The sequence below is a fragment of the Crinia signifera genome, chromosome 5 (assembly GCF_055691185.1).
Source record: "Crinia signifera chromosome 5, ASM5569118v1, whole genome shotgun sequence".
NCBI classification, from domain to species: domain Eukaryota; kingdom Metazoa; phylum Chordata; class Amphibia; order Anura; family Myobatrachidae; genus Crinia; species Crinia signifera.
This window is the reverse complement of record NC_139221.1, coordinates 73059517-73076891: the sequence shown is the minus strand read 5'-3', so window position 1 is coordinate 73076891 and position 17375 is coordinate 73059517. Positions and strand designations below refer to the sequence as shown.

Here is a 17375-nt window from a genome sequence, read left to right as displayed (position 1 = left end):
GCCGGCCAGGCACATTCATTTGCCGGATGATTTCTATGTTGTCAAGAGACATGGTCATCAATTTAGCATTTATGTTAATCAATTTTTATATATTGTGTACCTTTAGAGCGCCCCACGCTATTTTCGCCTTATTAAGTAGCCATCACAATTTGGTCCTTGTCAAAATCTCTGAGATCCTGACGCTTACCCATTTTTTCTGCTTTCCAACTTCAAGAGTATTCACTTGTTCCATAATTTAGTAAACAATGTTACTCACATCACCTGTCAATGGTTTTATTGTTATGGCTGATTGGTGAATTACTCCTCTTTGCATCAGAGAGCTGCATCACTATCATGAATCACCCTGATGAAGCACAATATGAGGCTGCGGTCTTTCCTTCTAGAATTACTCTGAGTGGACTGTAATATTCAATCCTGATGTCAGTCAAGTTAAAAGACAATCTATGCTTTTTAACCTGTATATAATTCACCTGGGCAAAGTCTTAGGGATATATATATATATATATAATTTTTTTAATTAGTCTTATTGTGGTCACATTCTCTCATGCACCCTGTTTTTAACTTAGATTCCATAGCTTGTGTTAGCCATTTCCCTAGATGATTAGTGACAGGTGTGTTGGTAGCTGCTCACCTATAAAAGCAAAGTCTGCTGTGAGCTTCAGACCTGATAGCATGCCTGGTATCAAACATTGATGTGATAGCTATGTGTATTGCAGCCATTTTCAGCGATAGTGGTAGGACCTGCAGAACAGTGGGGTCCCTTGACGGGGGCTGCAGGCTTAAATGCATTGATCAATTCATGAACCAAATCTCCACTATTTATTATCAGTTAATTTAGTGTGTGCAGAGCCCATCCAATGTCTGTTTAAACAATGTGGTCACAAGCCATAGGGCACCCCAAAACTAGGAAAGGTGAGTGCCGATGTTAAGTGTATATATTATATATATATATATATATATATATATATATATTTTTTTTTTGTAAGACAATATTTGCAGTTTATCCCCTCAAAACACCCATTTTGCGTGGTACACACAGATATTATTGACCACCCGAATGTCTGACCACAAAAGCAGCCCACACAGGTTTCGATGGTACTGCTAAGCTATCTACTTTTCCAGTTAGCTCGAAGTTACTGAATGGTGTTCCATCTAGTCAGAGTCATATCTTGCTCTACCTTATGTTGGCCATACCAACTTTCCTCCAACCATCCAAATGGTCTCTCTAGCTCTTAGCAAAGGATCATTGAAAAGTGCTGTGCGCTGATGTAATGGGTTTGGCAGAAAGACAAAAAATTTTTAGAACACTTTCCCAATAATTACCGAATACTCCCATGGGACTGGGAGATAATTAATTTTTTTATTTGTACTTTCCAACAGTTACCATGGTGACACATTTTCTTTAAAACACCATGCAAAATACATCCTAGAAAAGTGTTGGGAGCAAAGGCGTAAATTAAAGCATAATTGGATAATGAAATGCGTCACAGAAAAACAACTGACCAGCCAGCAAGCAGCCTGGAATTCAGTTCCGAATCATCACTTGAGTTTATATGCAAACACTGGCAGTATAATGAGCACTGTTGTACTAGGAGTGTACCAGCCTGTCAGCTGGGCGGCTAAGCTTAGCCCTGCAGGCTGATCAGTGACTCAGACCAGTTGTAGTCACAACCATCTCTAATTCTCTAAGCTGGGAACTGCATTTTTGTGTCAAGTATCATTGCACTATTCCAGGAAAATCAGCGAGATTCAGAACATTTCTACCAGCAGGAACTGTACAGCCCACACATCGATGTGCGTGGTTTCAATTCACTGGGAACACTTCATAAAAATGTGAAAAGAACTGCAAATGAAACAGTAAATATAAAAGTTATTAATGTAATTATGGAGGGCGTAGCAAATCTTTATTAATTCCTGGGAACAAATAAAAGGTTTAGGAAAGAGTAGCCAGAGTACCCTTCTCCAGGTGGCACTCTACTTGAGCCTCACACTAGCTTCATAGTGGCCCCAACTACATCAATAACTACTCAAACTATTCTCATTTCATTTGTTTACATTACATAATTGTTATTAAAGATTTACACCCATAAATAATAAACCAGAAGCATGGAAGACATGTAAAACATCAAATAACAATGTAGAACCGTGGCTCATATGTTGAACATGGAGTATCAAGAAAGTAAGGTTCCAATGTCTATAACACAGTAAATTGAAAACCCATTAAAGAATCAGAATTAGATGGATAAATAAGTGGAACGACCAACGGACCCACACATGTGAGTGGTTGCGGATAAGTACTGACCACAAAACTCCATGTTATGTGAAAATGTAACAGAACAAGTACCTTGAGGTGCCATTCTGGTCCACATAGCAAAAAGTCAAACTTTTAGTAGAAAAAAGCTCAACAATATAAAAGGGTTAGCATAGTAAAATGCAAAAACAAAATATACATTATGATAGTTGATGGACTAGAGGTCAACAAAAGATCGGACAACACGGATGTATACTCCTGTAGCAAAAGAGACCTCATACAGCAAACAACTGATGAGCTAGAATAAATGAAAATAGCAGAACATAAACAAGGAATGTATTAGATAAGGGGAGATAAGTAAATAAATGCAATAGGGAATACACAAGTCCCCTGTGCCTGAACGGGAGAAGTGCAGGAAGTCTAGTGAGGAATAAATCAACGGCGCAGCCATCACTGATCGTCAGGCCTTAGTCTCAGCAGAAGTATGAGTACCCCCATCGGCCAGCAAACTGAAACAAGCCGGGAAGATCATGGGAGATGGAAGATATTGATCTCAAAACCTGTGCTTGACTAAGAGGTATTCAAAACAGCTTTTCTGAAAACTAGGAGCAAACTCAGGATAAACCGCCAATCTCCGGACTAGGTACGGGTGGTTAGGTGGACAGTGTCTCGGTATACAGTCAAAAGGTTGACCGCTATTGGTAGACATGAAAAAGGACGATATGCATTAGGTCATCTTCCCTAAACATGACTAGGCATGCCTGTGCATTTTTCGGACACTGCCAGAAAATGTATGGTTACCAACCCCAAATGGCGAAAAAGATAATCTCTGACTCTTGTCGCTGTTTGGTACGCTTCCGGTGTACCCAGAATTACTCATGAGCAAGCCATGTAAAGTGGTCCATGGAAGAAGCAGCTGGTCTGGAGATCTACACCTGCAGCCCTGAGTGTTTGTCCCTGTGACGTTTTTATTATAATGAAGCAGACACTTAGAAGAAACTGCAAGAGCGTGATTTAAATGGAGATAAGGTGTACACGGGGTAAAACAGTCTCACCTGCATCACAGCCTGCTAGAATCTCTGCATTAATTAGGTTCTTCTGCAGAGCATGCACTGTAATTCACTTTCCACTGCATAACTTGGGCAAGCTCCGCAGAAGCATGATCGAAAACAAACGTTCAGTGCAAGGATTTGTATGTTTAGTACATATACACTAGACTTGAGGGGCCTTGCACACAGCACACAGTGAGTGTGAAGCATTTAATATCGTCTGTATTGCTCCTCTCCCTGATGTCACATGAAGATACTACATACCTCTGTTTCTTTCTATGTCACTAACCTACACATCAGAGAAAACTCCATCCAAATTCATCCTGTAGTTATTGAATGATTAAATCCTTTTGAAATTTGATCACATAACACAATAAGATATTTGCGTAAGGAATATTTTGAGAATTATAGCAAATGGGAAAATTAAATTGATCCTCTGAACATCATGGGCTCCTAATTTCGTCATATTTTACATTTTTTTTATTAGATACATTTTGCTGTTGTAGCGTTTCCTATTCGTCTGACTCTTCTGCTTCCAGTATCTCAACAAGTCTAGCTGTAGGCTAGAAGTGAAGTAAGGACCTAATAGGCTGGACAGTCAAGTGACTCAACTTCAGATGTACCTTGCGATCCATCGCAGGTAGGAAAAACCCTCCTGATGTGCATCGCTTCAATTGCGATATGACTTACAACACACGTTACCACACATTGGAATTGTAAATTAATTAAATACAATAATCGAAGTTGTGTCGAAGTTGTGTTAAAATATATATATATATATATATATATAAGAGGCCTAAATCGCACTAGTGAAGAATTTAGCTCCCATCTAAAGTGCAATGGAGTTATTCAATTGTGAAACCAGCCCTGCATTGGTCACGATTATTGCATTTGGATTAGTAGTGTTAAACAGCTTCTGCTGCAGTTATGCTGGGTACACACCAGGACGACTAGGGCCCGATTTTGTCAATTTAGATCCAATTACGACCGGTTGTATTGTTGTGTCTGGCACTAGCTCAAAACCACCTCGTTGCATAGACTTCTGTTTGCACCCCATATATAACAGTTTTGGACACTCATTTATTTGTAACTATCTTTTTATCACTTGAGCACCTCAATGTGCAATTAAATTCTAGTGTTCATTCAAGCATTCTGCACTTTCTAACCCCTGTGCAGTTCCTCATCCCTGCCTGGGGTGTTGCTCTCTGCTGTGATCTGTGCTGTATCTAGCACACTCTGGTCTGTATTTCATTGCTGAAATACAGACCAGGATGTGCTTTAAGCACCACAACAGAGAGCAAAACCCCAGGCAGGAAAGAGGTACTGCGCGGATGTTGAAAGGTGCGGTTTGCTAGAATGAACATTCTCTGTACATCAGCAGCGTATGTTTTCCTGCACACCTCCATGGAGTGTGGAGGCAAATCTGCGATGCTGGTGGCCACAAACTGCTGCAGAAGAGATCTGACTGTGAGTACATCATGGCTCTTGTGTATCCACTTGACATCACATCTCAGATCTACAAAAAGAAATAGAAATTCATGCATTCAAGCTGACAGACATAAACAAGACAAAAATTATATGAAACGTTACTGCGTTAGAAGAGTGTCTATATGACCCCCCAGACATCCGAGCACGCTACAGATTTCAGCTGACCCCCAAACTACAGACTCTCAAAAAAAAAAAATCCCTTTAGGTTTTGCTTTGGAGGGAATTTCCGTATGCTGCTTAGTCTTTTCTAAAGGGGTTCGGAATTGCGGGAATACTAAACTATGGGTTTGGTGCATTCTTTCCAAAAAGAAACAAAAAAAAACATAGCTGCACAATTTTTTCCATCTTCTGCTGTTAACATTATTAAATATAATCAATTTATACTTGAGGCAAGATGTAGGAACTCGGGACCATGCTGTGAGGGTTGTACTGTCCATGTTCTGCTGTGTTCTGTTTGCTTTTTAGTCCACAGAGAGACACAATGAGACCATTGTTACCCACACTAGCGGTTCCTTTATTACTGCTCAGTGGGATCTAAGAGCAGGAAATGGGGATAACTGCTGTAATTAGAACACACGACCATTCTCTAAATAAAAGCCTTTAAACTCCGCAGCATAGCTATAAAGCAATACAAAAGCTATAAAGCAATTTCTGCAGAGTACATTTAGGTCGATTATGCATTTCAACATAACAGTTTTTACACCATAAAATAACTACACATTAAGAAGGATCTGAATACTTATGTATACGGTATACAAAGATAAACACAAAAGAACAACCAAAACTGGTCTTAAAAGTGTCACATTAATCACATGCAAAACATTACACATAGATGACCAGATTCACATCCAACTACTTCTACTCATCAAAAAGTAGCAGAGTTTCAGTTATTTCTATTGGCATGGACCATGAACAAAGCCTACCCAAAACACAGAATGGCCTTTATGAACTCTATGACAAATAAACACAAAGCACAGTTCCTAGTACAGGCTTTGGGGGGTATTCAATTAAGTCAGTTTGCTTCGGATAGCCCCCCAAAAAACGGACTTAAGTATTCAATTACGGGAGTTTTCGGATGTTTTTTAGTAATTTTTCGAAAATCTTTTTCTGTCTATCATATTGTAGGGTGCAATTGTGAAACGACAGACAGAATCTGATTGGTTGCTATGGGCCACATCACCTCTTAATTATTACAATCTTTAGTAAATTTACCCCTTCTGGTCCCATGCATTTGGGATATTGGTGAGCGGTTAATGATACCCAAGCCATAGGACACAGCATGTCTGTCATGAGACTACTATTCAACCAGGGTTCATGAAATAATATTGTGCAGCTATCCACTATAGGGATCTTCAGTGCAGTTTTCACAATGATACTACAAGCACAAGCCTGACACCAGGGATGGTTTTCCCACTAGACCTGTAAAGCACGGGCCTAGTGGTGGCTGGGCATTCTCTCACCCCCACCCCTTTGTGGTTTGCAGGAGGGGGAGCTCTCGCTCCCTCCCTTTCTCTATCTCCCTCCCTTTCTATCTCCCTCCCTCCCTTTCTCTATCTCCCTCCCTTTCTCTATCTCCCTCATTTTCTCTATCTCCCTCCCTTTCTCTATCTCCCTCCCTCTCCCAGTTTAAGACAGAAGAGAGGGAACTGGGGGAATGAAAGTGAAAAGAAAGGTAGGCTGTGTACAGTAAGGACATGTTTATAACAGGACAGCATATCTGTATTGGGTGTATATTTTACATGATACATACATTAGTCACACTGTAAACAGTATTCAGTGTCATTATACAGAGTCAGCATACCCCCACATGAAAAGAATGTGGAGGATCCAGATAAGGTTTTGGAGCAGTAACAAACCCAGGTGTCTAATCAGCAGCGCCTGGGGTTTCCTGATATAAGGGTTTTCAGGGCAGAGTCACCTTGCTCTTAATGGTAAATTAGCTGCCCAAGTGATAGGCCTGGGGGTGCGGGGACCATTGGAGCCTTTGCAAATGCTGATTATGCTGATATTGTCTGTATGCTACTGCCTGTAATAACAATTGCATATGGAATTCACTTGGTGTGCTGTGACCTGCTGCTGAAAATAAACATTGAAGTCTTCATCTGAGTCCCCGTGTTAGTAATCTGTGTCACAATACATAACTACAATGTGTACATATCAGGTATTTAGAATATTTACTACAAACACGCCGTTAAGCCACATATTTGCACTATACCTACAGTACACTTATGCTGCATATTTGTTTCAGTTAGTGAGCTTATCGATTTGCGCGATGCACCAACAAGAGCAAATGTACGTTAATGCACCTTCCCCTCCCATGCTCCTTGGCAGGCACACATGCAAAGGTGCCCAACTATAAAAGGAGTACCAATATAATTGTACACAAGTGTTCTAGTCCATGTTTGACTACTGCATATAATATACCGTCTGCATATACATTTGTTACAAAGCAATGTGTGGTCCACCTCAAACATCTCAGAAGTTTGTTTCATGGAGGAATGAATTCAATCTTTGTGACCATCATGTGATGTACCATAAAAAGTATAACACCGGAATAAAAACCACATGAATTTCGTCAAACTGTAATTAAATGACATTTTTTTTAAGTAAGTAGCAAATGACCAGATTGACAAAATAACAAGAAAAAAAAAATCAGTCCTTTATTCCAAGCAGAACAAACATCATTTCTTACTAGACCATAGTGTGGAGAATCCCAAAGCGACAATTTTGTTCTGGCAACCAAGAAATGTTGGGTGTCCAGCTTTATGTTCAGGTCGGAAGAAAATATTTCACGCCCCACTTCCAGTGCACAGTTTTGCCCACTGTGGCTACCACAGGAAAGGATGCTAAAATACATTTGGGAAAGGTAGAAATACATGGCAGCTCGTCCGGGTTGGAAAGACTTTGCAGAATGAGTGGGAAAGAAAATAGTGAGCCTCTTCTATATAAGAAATACCATCCTAAATAATAACAGGATACAGCCTATTAAGAAGCATTAACTAATCAAACCTGTCTTAACAAGTTTTTAACAACCCACTCAGATCAACCCACAGATCTCCTCACAGCTGTTCCAGCTATTAAACGGAAAGATTCATTTCTTGGATATTTAAATCAATATGAAGTACAGCACCCGCAAACTGGTTCATCGCAGCTGACATACACAAAAGATACAGACATGTTTCAGTGGGAGAAAGTGATCATTAAATCTGCTAATTGCATTCACCGTCACCTCCTGACAACCCCTGATATTTAGAGACAGACAATCCTCCGAGACTTCCACCATTACCACAGCCGTGCTACAGACGTGTCATTGCTGGAAGTTAAATCAGTTCAGATTTAACTTCCAATCAGTATTTATATTAGCATGCAGTCTCCTTACAATTAAATAAGCTATGGGTATGAGCTGCATCTGCATTTACTATTATTAATGAATAAACAGCAAGAACATAATAACCCCATAATATCCTGATAGCCTACTTAAAACAAGCTGATCACGATTTAGTAGCCAGTAATACATTTCATCACCTTGCTAGAACCAAAATTGCAAGGACAAGTTTTTAACATTTATGACTGGATAACCAACATACAGTAATGTATGTGCAGCTTAATTTGCCATAACTGGCCTTTGTACATAGCACTGTGTACAGTACATATGGAAAAAAAAACTAGTAAGCCCGCTAGAAGCAAATGCTTCGAAAGCTAGTCTGCTACCTTGTGATTGCCTCTGTGTTTGTTTCACTCGCTGCCAACAGATGGCAGTGTTTTGGAGACACACAAATCAGACACTAGACATAATGTATATATAGATAAGGAATGTAACTTCAATTGATGGGCACTCAGTTTTGTTACTCAAGAGCACAGGATTCAATGCTGAGAGAACATTAATAAAGCAATTTCACCCTGGCAAATGCATGTTGTACTGCAGGTGGGGCTGTTAGGATGGGGTGCGTCCTAGCTTAAATCTGTATTTCAGTGTTTGGGGGGGGGGGCCCTAAATTTGTATACAGCATGAAAAGCAGTCGTGTTCTCACTGTGTAGCCAACCATAAATGCATCTGATCCCATTGAACGGTAACCGGATATGTTCCAAGAGCAAATTGCTGCTTGTTTGCTCCTCTTCTATTAGCAGTTAGCTCTGAATCAGGCCCAAAGTGCCCCCACAAATGCAGAAAGATTCGGGTGGCTGACAGACGAAGTCTAGGTCAAAGAATAGGGGGAATTAATTTTTTTTTAAAATTAGAGCGATAGTCATGTGCTGCTGGATCACAGCAGCTGCTTTAAAGAAAAGTAGTCCGCTCCTATACTACAATGGTAAAAGAACAAATATAGCAGCGCTGGAAAAATGCTATGTCTAAACAAATGAATCAATTAAAAAGTATATTTAATAACTACAAACTTGTAATAAAACATCAACTTTTAGGAAAAAAAAGACCATGTGCACTAATATAGATGACCCACTTGGTAACTGAAAAACATGCACTGAAACGAGGCAGTAGTCCCAATTGGTGGAGTCCAAAGTGAATAATAAAACCTGGGTGCCTCTGGAGGTAAAGTCCAGAGATGGTGGATTACCAGAGCAAGGAGCCTCAACGAGGATGCGACTGTTTCTCCAGGTGATCGATGGCCGGGACTTCCAAGAACAATAGGACGTGATTATCGTGGCCAATCCCGGGATCAGCGGGATCCCGGGATTTGTCCCCAAAAACACCGGGTTTTCAATCCCGGGATTTCGGGATTAGACTGTGCATGTGCAGTCTAATGCCGGGCAGCGTCTGAGCAAGTGCTCAGACGTTGCCCTGCTTATCCCATCCCCAGCATTGCAGCTCTGCGCAGCTTGACGAGGTCAGAGGTCACGTTGTGCAGGCCACAAACCCACACAGCCCACCTCGTCCAGGCTCCATCAGCTCGCATGGCTCCATCACCCACCCACGCGGCTCTCGGACACATGTAAATAAATATGCAGGGTGGTCGGGGAGAGTTTGTTTTATTAGAGAAACCAATACCAGTATCCTAGGAATCCCGGGATTGGGCATTTTTCAATACCAAATATTGGGATTGAAAAAATGGCCTGGGATTGGCATCCCTAGACGTGATGGTCATAAGATTAAGCAGGTGTATTGAGTCCAATGCCAAAAGCACAGGCCAGGGTTTTTTTTTTTTTACAAAGTCTAGGTCGATACTATATGACACACATACATATGGTTGACACCAGCAAAAGGTCAACGTGGCTTTGATCGACATGACTTTTTGGGGATCTTAGTATTTTTTTTCATATGTTACCACCCACAAGGACTCCGATTGGGAATGATAAAGTGTAGTGAAGAATGTGAGGGGACGCGGTACGCCAATTGGGGCTTCATGTAATTTGGTGTCAACAATGACAACAAAAAACATGAAAATGTTTTTGTGTCAGCCTTTTGCTTGAGTTGACCCCTTGTACATGCTAAACTAGGCACCCTGAACCTAATAGATCACACCCATGCAGAAAGTGGTGGTGGGGGTACACGAAGTACCCATATATTCAGGATTTTTTCAGTGGATACATAAAATACTTACTGAGATGAACTCATCTGCGCATGGTTTAATACATCCTAAAACCATTACCATTGGGTGGATGGAGCATCAGAACTGAAAGCTACTGCGCTACAGTCACAGTATAATGGACCAGACCATAAACTGCTGCACCACTGGGTGTATATGTAATGGGCTCTTAGAGATACAGTAGAAAACAAATATTAACATTGAGAAGTCATACCTCCATAATGAACAGGAATCTCAATCTTCGGTCCTATGACATAATGCCCCTCTTCCAAACTGTGAGCTGTGATCGTGGTCCACTGGCGACACGAGTGAATCAAGAGATAGTCATTCTCCCGTAGTTCTTCAATATTCTCTCCTAGAAATATACAACACAGCTTATTTAAAGATATGCAAAAGTGTACCAAACACATGCTATCCTAATAATGAAAGACAATTCCCAGCAATGGCAGCCACACTGGTATACATGATCACATACTGTATATAGGACAGAGCATTTGCCGGGCTAAACCTATAACCTAAAATATTGTATTGGAACCAAATACATTTTTTATCAGAATTACACAAAGTACAAATTTTCTCTCCATTCATATGTATGAAAACGAGTGTATGGAGGGTATTGGAACCTGGAAATACATCCTCCATTAAATCTAAGCCTTCGATTATAAATGGAGAAGAGGAGACTTTTTCTCCCTAACAGGGGCGTATGGTATTCTGAATTGTAACCACGTGGTGAATATCATCTGTACAAGCTACCATACTTTCTGTGAGTTACTTAAAAATGGAGAAGAGAAGACGATTGCCCCGTACCAGGGATGCTCTTTCCTATTCTCCTTGTTAGTGGTCTTTTTAGAAACACAGATTTTTCTACTTATGTATGATCCCTGCATCTCTACTATCATACAGGTTGTAAATTGGAATCTGGTTCCATTATTGTGTGCTGGGGGCATTCTGTGTTGTTTTCTCTTGTCTAGATTAGCCCCTCCCTCACTGAAGCTGTTTCTGAACAACACATCCCAGCATGCCCTGCAACAGATGTAGCATGGCCAAATAGCAAAACTGCAGCAGGACATCCTGGGATGCGTAAACTGCTGTAGAAAACATTCAATAAATAAATAAATAAATAAATAAATAAATAAATAGAGACCATACACACTACAATGCTGGAGTACAGTACAGAAATAAAAATGACTGTCAGGAAATCTCTGTACCACAAGCATACTCAACATAACATAACATAACATACACAGTAATAAAATAGGACTGGGTATAAAGCAAAGTTTGCAACCTGTAGGTCACACAACCATTAAGGATTGGACTACGCTAGTGATTGTGCAGGCTATCATGTTACATGTAACCACAAAGTGCTATCACGTGAGAGCTGTCAGCACGGTGCCGGCCCCTCTAACACCACCAGTCCCCAATTAGTGTGTCTGACTGTATCAGGCAATCAGTGCCAGCAGTTCTCATGCACTATGCCCGGTCGCTGCAGGCACTAATGAAGAGCATCCCTAACCTGGCCGTGGCAAGCAGTACAAAAACATTAAACGGAAGAGCAAGTTACTTTTACTGTGTACAGCAGAAGGTGTGATGCATAAAGTAATCATGTTAAAGAGTCAGATATTAGAAGAGTTAAATATTTAGAAGTCCTTTGAGGCGTGAGTTTCCAGAAAAGGATTACATATTAAGAAACATTGGACATAATGTTTCACTTATGAACCCAACCAGAGGCCAAAAGCCTAGGTCTATGCATTTATTAACTACAGTTCATAAACTGTTCAAATTTGCAAATACACAAGAGGTGCCAGGGGGCTTGGATTAGCAGACAGGCGGCAAATCTGCAGAGATCCAGATATAAACCTTAGCCATAGTCTCAGGATAGCCATGCATGTTTCCAACAACCAAGTGTAAGAAAGCATTGTGCCAGAACAGACATACCACAGATGTAAGTGGAAGGCAAATAAGTGCTTCCAGGCATCTGGTGCTCCTACATGACACCAATCTAGCCATCATCCATTCTTGCACGCTGCACCTTTCAAAACGGGTGCAGTTCCTCTTTCCTGCCTGGGGTGTCACTCTCTGCTGTGGTGCTTAAAGAACAGCCTGGTCTGTACTTCGGCGGTGGAATATAGACCACAGTCTGCTGGCAACATCACAGCAGAGTGCGACACCCCAGGCAGGAAAGAGGAACTGCATGGTTTTTGAAAGGAGCAGGGTGCTAAAATGAATACTACTGTAGTTCAATGGAGCAATTGAACATGGAAAAAACTGTACATTTCTGCTCACCATAAACAAAAAAAAATTGTCAAATCCACAGGACCACACTCCTGGACCTGTTATACCCTGATCTTCTTGCTAATATCAGTAACCTCAACGCTTTTCCTCAACGCTTTTCCCCCTATAAAGAAGAGGGACAATAGCTTTACTTTTTTTTTTTTTTTTATTAAAATAATTTCTGTACTCCCCTAAACTCTGCTATCTGGTGATAGCAGCTAAAATCTACGATGGAGAAAAAGGTGCCTGTACCAAACAACCTTGTGTCACCCACTGCAGTCTGCAAGGAAAAGAGCCAATGAACAGCGGCGTAGCTACATTTTGGATGACCCCCCCCCCCGCCGTTAGGGCGGGGGGGCGCCCCCCACCGCCCATGCAAACCCCCCCAATCCCCCACAGCCTTACCTTTCGCGCTGGTCCCGGCGGCTCCATTCTTCTGCTGAGGACCACCACAAAATGGCCGCCCCCATACAGCAGACCGTTTCTGTCTGCTGTATGGGGGCGGCCATTTTGTGGTGGTCCTCAGCAGAAGAACGGAGCTGCCGGGACCAGATAAATAGGTAAGCCTGCGGGGGATTGGGGGGGAGGTGTAACTATAGTACCGCAGCCCCCGGCGCCCCCATATGCACAGCGCCCCCGCTGTGGCGGGGGCTGCGGTGCTATAGTTACGCCACTGCCAATGAACTACAGTAGGCTAGTTACCTCCTAATATGTACGCCAAACCTTCATCTCCTGGACGCACCCAGATTTTTTGACCCGGCTCCAACCCGACTTTTGACCCCTTTTATACAGTTCACCTTATACACTTGGTGCATGCGGCCACGGCGAACAGAATGTTCACCGGGTGAATGCACCCAACCTTGTGGCCGGTGGGCAGGGGGGGTGTGGGGTGGCCTATAAGCAAATGGGAACACCCAGCATTTCATGGGCACTCCCATGAGAACGCTGGGTGCTCTCCTGCTAATGGACCGATGACCGCAGGTGCGGGGGGCGGGCAGATGACCTCACCGGATGTCAGCTGCCTGCCCTCTTCCCTCAGAATGTGCACACAGATCCTTCCACATGAGGTCCTCAGTAACCGGGGACTCCAACATATAGCACTGTGAGGCGACTCTCGGATGAAGAACTCCACACCATGCGACGGGTGAATGCAACGTTTCGATGTATTTTATTCACATCATCAGGCAGTTAGGGCCGGTTACTGCCTGATGATGATGTGAATAAAATACATCGAAACATTGCATTCACCCGTTGCATGGTGTGGAGTTCTTTATCCGAGTGCCGCCTCACAGTGCTATATATACACATATACATATATTTTGTTGTTTGATATCACATAATTATCAAATGTATTATTTACTTACTATACATTTTATCACTTCCATTTGCTACATGATTGACATCCAATTGATCAGTATTATTGTAGTAACTAAATACCGTATTTTATCACGGTGTGCCGTGGCTCCCTGTGGTGCCTCGGAGTACTTGCAGGGGTGCCCTGGGTTGTTGGTCCAGAACCGATTTACTTAAATTGTATTGTTTTTCCTGAAATTCTCTGTAACAAACATTTGGCCTAGGGGTGCCATGAAACACTCTAGAGCGCTGGGATTCAAAAAAGTTTGGAAAAGACTGGTATAAACTATAACGGACAGGAGAGAGATAAAGAGGCTCCTGCAGCCTGTGATTGTCCGCGACACTGAAGACGTTATTCCAAAAGTCTGTTCTCAGCAAGATAAGATTTTATGAAATTGACAAATGTAAGACTTTTTTTAATTAAATTTATATTTGTTACAGAACTGAGGCCGCTCCCGATTTATTACTTGATTGGTTCCTGGAAACACATCCTGGTCACCCTCTAAAATCATATGACTAATGACACCACAAACACGTCACATGAACTAAATGTATGCAAGTAAGTAATTTTGAGCATCAGACTATACATCATTTGTGCACTATTGTATGCGGTCTCTCCCAGTGATATATATTACACGTGGGATGGACACTATATAAGATGTATGAATTCGTGATGTACTATTTCCTATGACTGGCATCAATAAAAAGCCTTTGAGTGACCATCTCTCCCGTGATCACATGTCCCTGGGATTCACCAACTCTCCAAAAAATGTCTAGGCTCTTTCACAGTCAGATCATCATTTAAAGTCTCTGATTTCTTTATGCCTTTTAAGAACCAGAATCAATACATTGACATTGTTGGTGACCTTGTAGGCTTGAAAAAGAAGTTGTCTGCTCATCAATAATGGATGAATTACTATGCAGCCAGAAAGGGGTTAAAACGGTTTGTTCAATAAAGATGAGGCTGCAAAAGCCAACAATCCTCCATGAAGCGTCTTTGTAGAAGTCTATGTATAGCTTGAGTTTTCAATTAACCTAAAATTAAAAACCACAAGAATTGCTCCGGTTGCAGTTTTAAATAACTCGCAGTAGCACCTGCATTAGCAGTCAGTCACACACTGACCAGCAGCTTCAGATGTGAGAACAAGCTGATGCACTGTACTTGGCTCGTACATCGGTAGTATAACCTGGTATAATGGAGTATTTATAAATCCCAAATGCCTTCCTATATGCAGGCCAAACGACAAGTGCAAAGCATTTGGCTGGGCTGAAAAATGCTCAGTACATGTGAGTGTTTTTCGCCCGTTTTGGCGATTTTCCCTGGGGTAGATGGTTTTCCATAGCAGGACGCTATGGAAAGCCATCCACTGGTAACACCAGAAGATGAGCGGTTGGGCCAGCGATGATACGCGAGTGCACATCAGCGCTCATTGCTGCTCTGTACACACTGGGTGGCTTTCAAGATGGGAGCTTCTCAAATGAGTAAATTGAGCCGCTTTCAGCTGAAAGTCACCCACTGTGTATGGGCCTTTAGAGATGACCACTTTAATGGCCCATACAAGAAAATGGAGAGAAAAACATACATACATACATACATACACTTTTTAAAAACCGAAATCTAAACATCTTACAACCGTACAGGAAACAAGGATGAAGGCCTTGCAAAAAGACCACACCACCGTACAATTGTTACAAGTTGAAGACTTATAGGCATATATTCAATGCCGTGGGCGAGCGGTGACTGCGAGCAGGACTTTTTGCTCGCAGTCACCGCTCACCCTGTTAGTATTCAACTGACCCCCCCCCCCCCCCCCCCTCATTCGCAAATTCCCCCTCGCTCCGTTTTTTGAGCAAGGGGGAATTTGCGAATGTGCCTCCAAAAGATGCGAGAGCCGAGGCTAATTACAGCGAGTTTGCTGCACTAGCCGCGGCTCTCGCAGTTTAGGGGAATCCTCGCAGTTCTGTGACTGCGAGGATTCCCCCGGAACGTTGCATAGTGCGAGCGGCCGGCGCGGAGGTTAAACTGCGAGGATCACTGGTTTTCTGTGATCCTCGCAGTTTAACCCCCTCGCCGGCTGCTTGCACCGGCATTGAATACTGCACACTGTGTGTACACATGGTTAGATTTGGCTTCCGATGTTCCCGATATAGGAAGGGAACATTGGAAGCCAAATCGCATGCTTTTTTAGGGCTTGCGAGCCAGATGCGCTGCACGCTCCCGTGTGAGCGCATATCGGCAGCCAGATAGAGAGGGCAGGCAACACTATATAGTGCAGATCTGCACTATATACTGTAGTGTAAATTGTGCCCCTCTGGCATGCCGTGAGATGCTGGTCATGATGCGATCTGATCACGTCGGGACTCGCATCTCACGGCAGGATCTGCCGTGTGTACACAGAAATGTAGTCAAAATAGTGACATACAGTATTTCACAATTTTGTTCACATTGTTTGCCGAAAATGATTATTTGTTTTGATTAGTTATTTGTCATCTTGTCCTCTGGACAACTTTTGAACCATCATGAACATATTACACAACTGTAACAGCTATTATTTTTAGAATAAGAAATGATGGAAAAGCTCAAACACGCCACAACAAGGGATCTAAGAATAGGTCTGACAAAACAATTATGCAAGAAAGACTGGGAAACAATTCCAACAGCAAGAATAGAAAATAAGACACCAATATCGGCTACAGGAAGTATATGAAAGCTGCTATTTCTGGCAAAGGAGGGATTACAAAGTACTGACTGATTTTCGCACATGGCATATTTCACTCATTCTGAATTTAAGAAGTAATTATATATCAAAGTCTGCAAAAAGTATCTAGCATTATTTTTTATACACAAAAAGGTTTTACATTGTTACATTTATTAAGACATGTGGTTTGCTATGCGCTGCACAACTTGTCCGGACACACGTCCTGGCACTACGTCATTGCTTGCTCACAGTCCTTCCCAAAATAAAGTGTACACACAGACCTAACTAATGCCCCTTTCGCACAGCACCTTGGATCCGGGTTATTGCCGGGTTGGTGATCTGTCAAGGTGCGGGGTGAAAGCACCAAAGCTTAACATTCGAGTCGACTAACTAGACAATTTGACCTAGGTTATAAGAAGGGTTAAACCTGGGTCGTTCTCTTTGACCCGGATTTAATGTGAAATTGCCGGACCTGGGTCGCAGCCGGGGCTCCTCTTGGATCTAGATCCCGGGTTGAACCGGCTTTGCGATGCAAAAGGGGTAGAGCACAAGCCACTAAGAGGTAGACCTAGTAAGGCACACTAGATGAAAACTACAACTTTTATGTGCTCAGATTTATTATGCTTACTGACTGCATTCTGTAGAGTATATCTATTCATTCTTTTGTGTGTCAATTGGTACAATTCATCACATGGACCCTAAATAAGTGTACCGGATCCCCTTT

The 17375-nt window shown here is 42.1% G+C and overlaps 1 protein-coding gene across 2 annotated transcripts in view; it reads right to left on the bottom strand.

Annotated features, from left to right (window-relative positions):
• GAREM1 (GRB2 associated regulator of MAPK1 subtype 1) overlaps window positions 1-17375 on the bottom strand; it is a 122835-nt gene that overhangs the window by 82111 nt on the left and 23349 nt on the right. The window contains exon 2 of one of the 2 annotated variants that reach the window (XM_083187461.1): window positions 10543-10683. In XM_083187461.1, coding sequence (XP_083043587.1) covers window positions 10543-10683 — 141 coding nt within the window. Of the gene's footprint in view, window positions 1-10542; window positions 10684-17375 lie in introns of those variants that run through there. The other variant, XM_083187462.1, reaches the window with a different exon arrangement.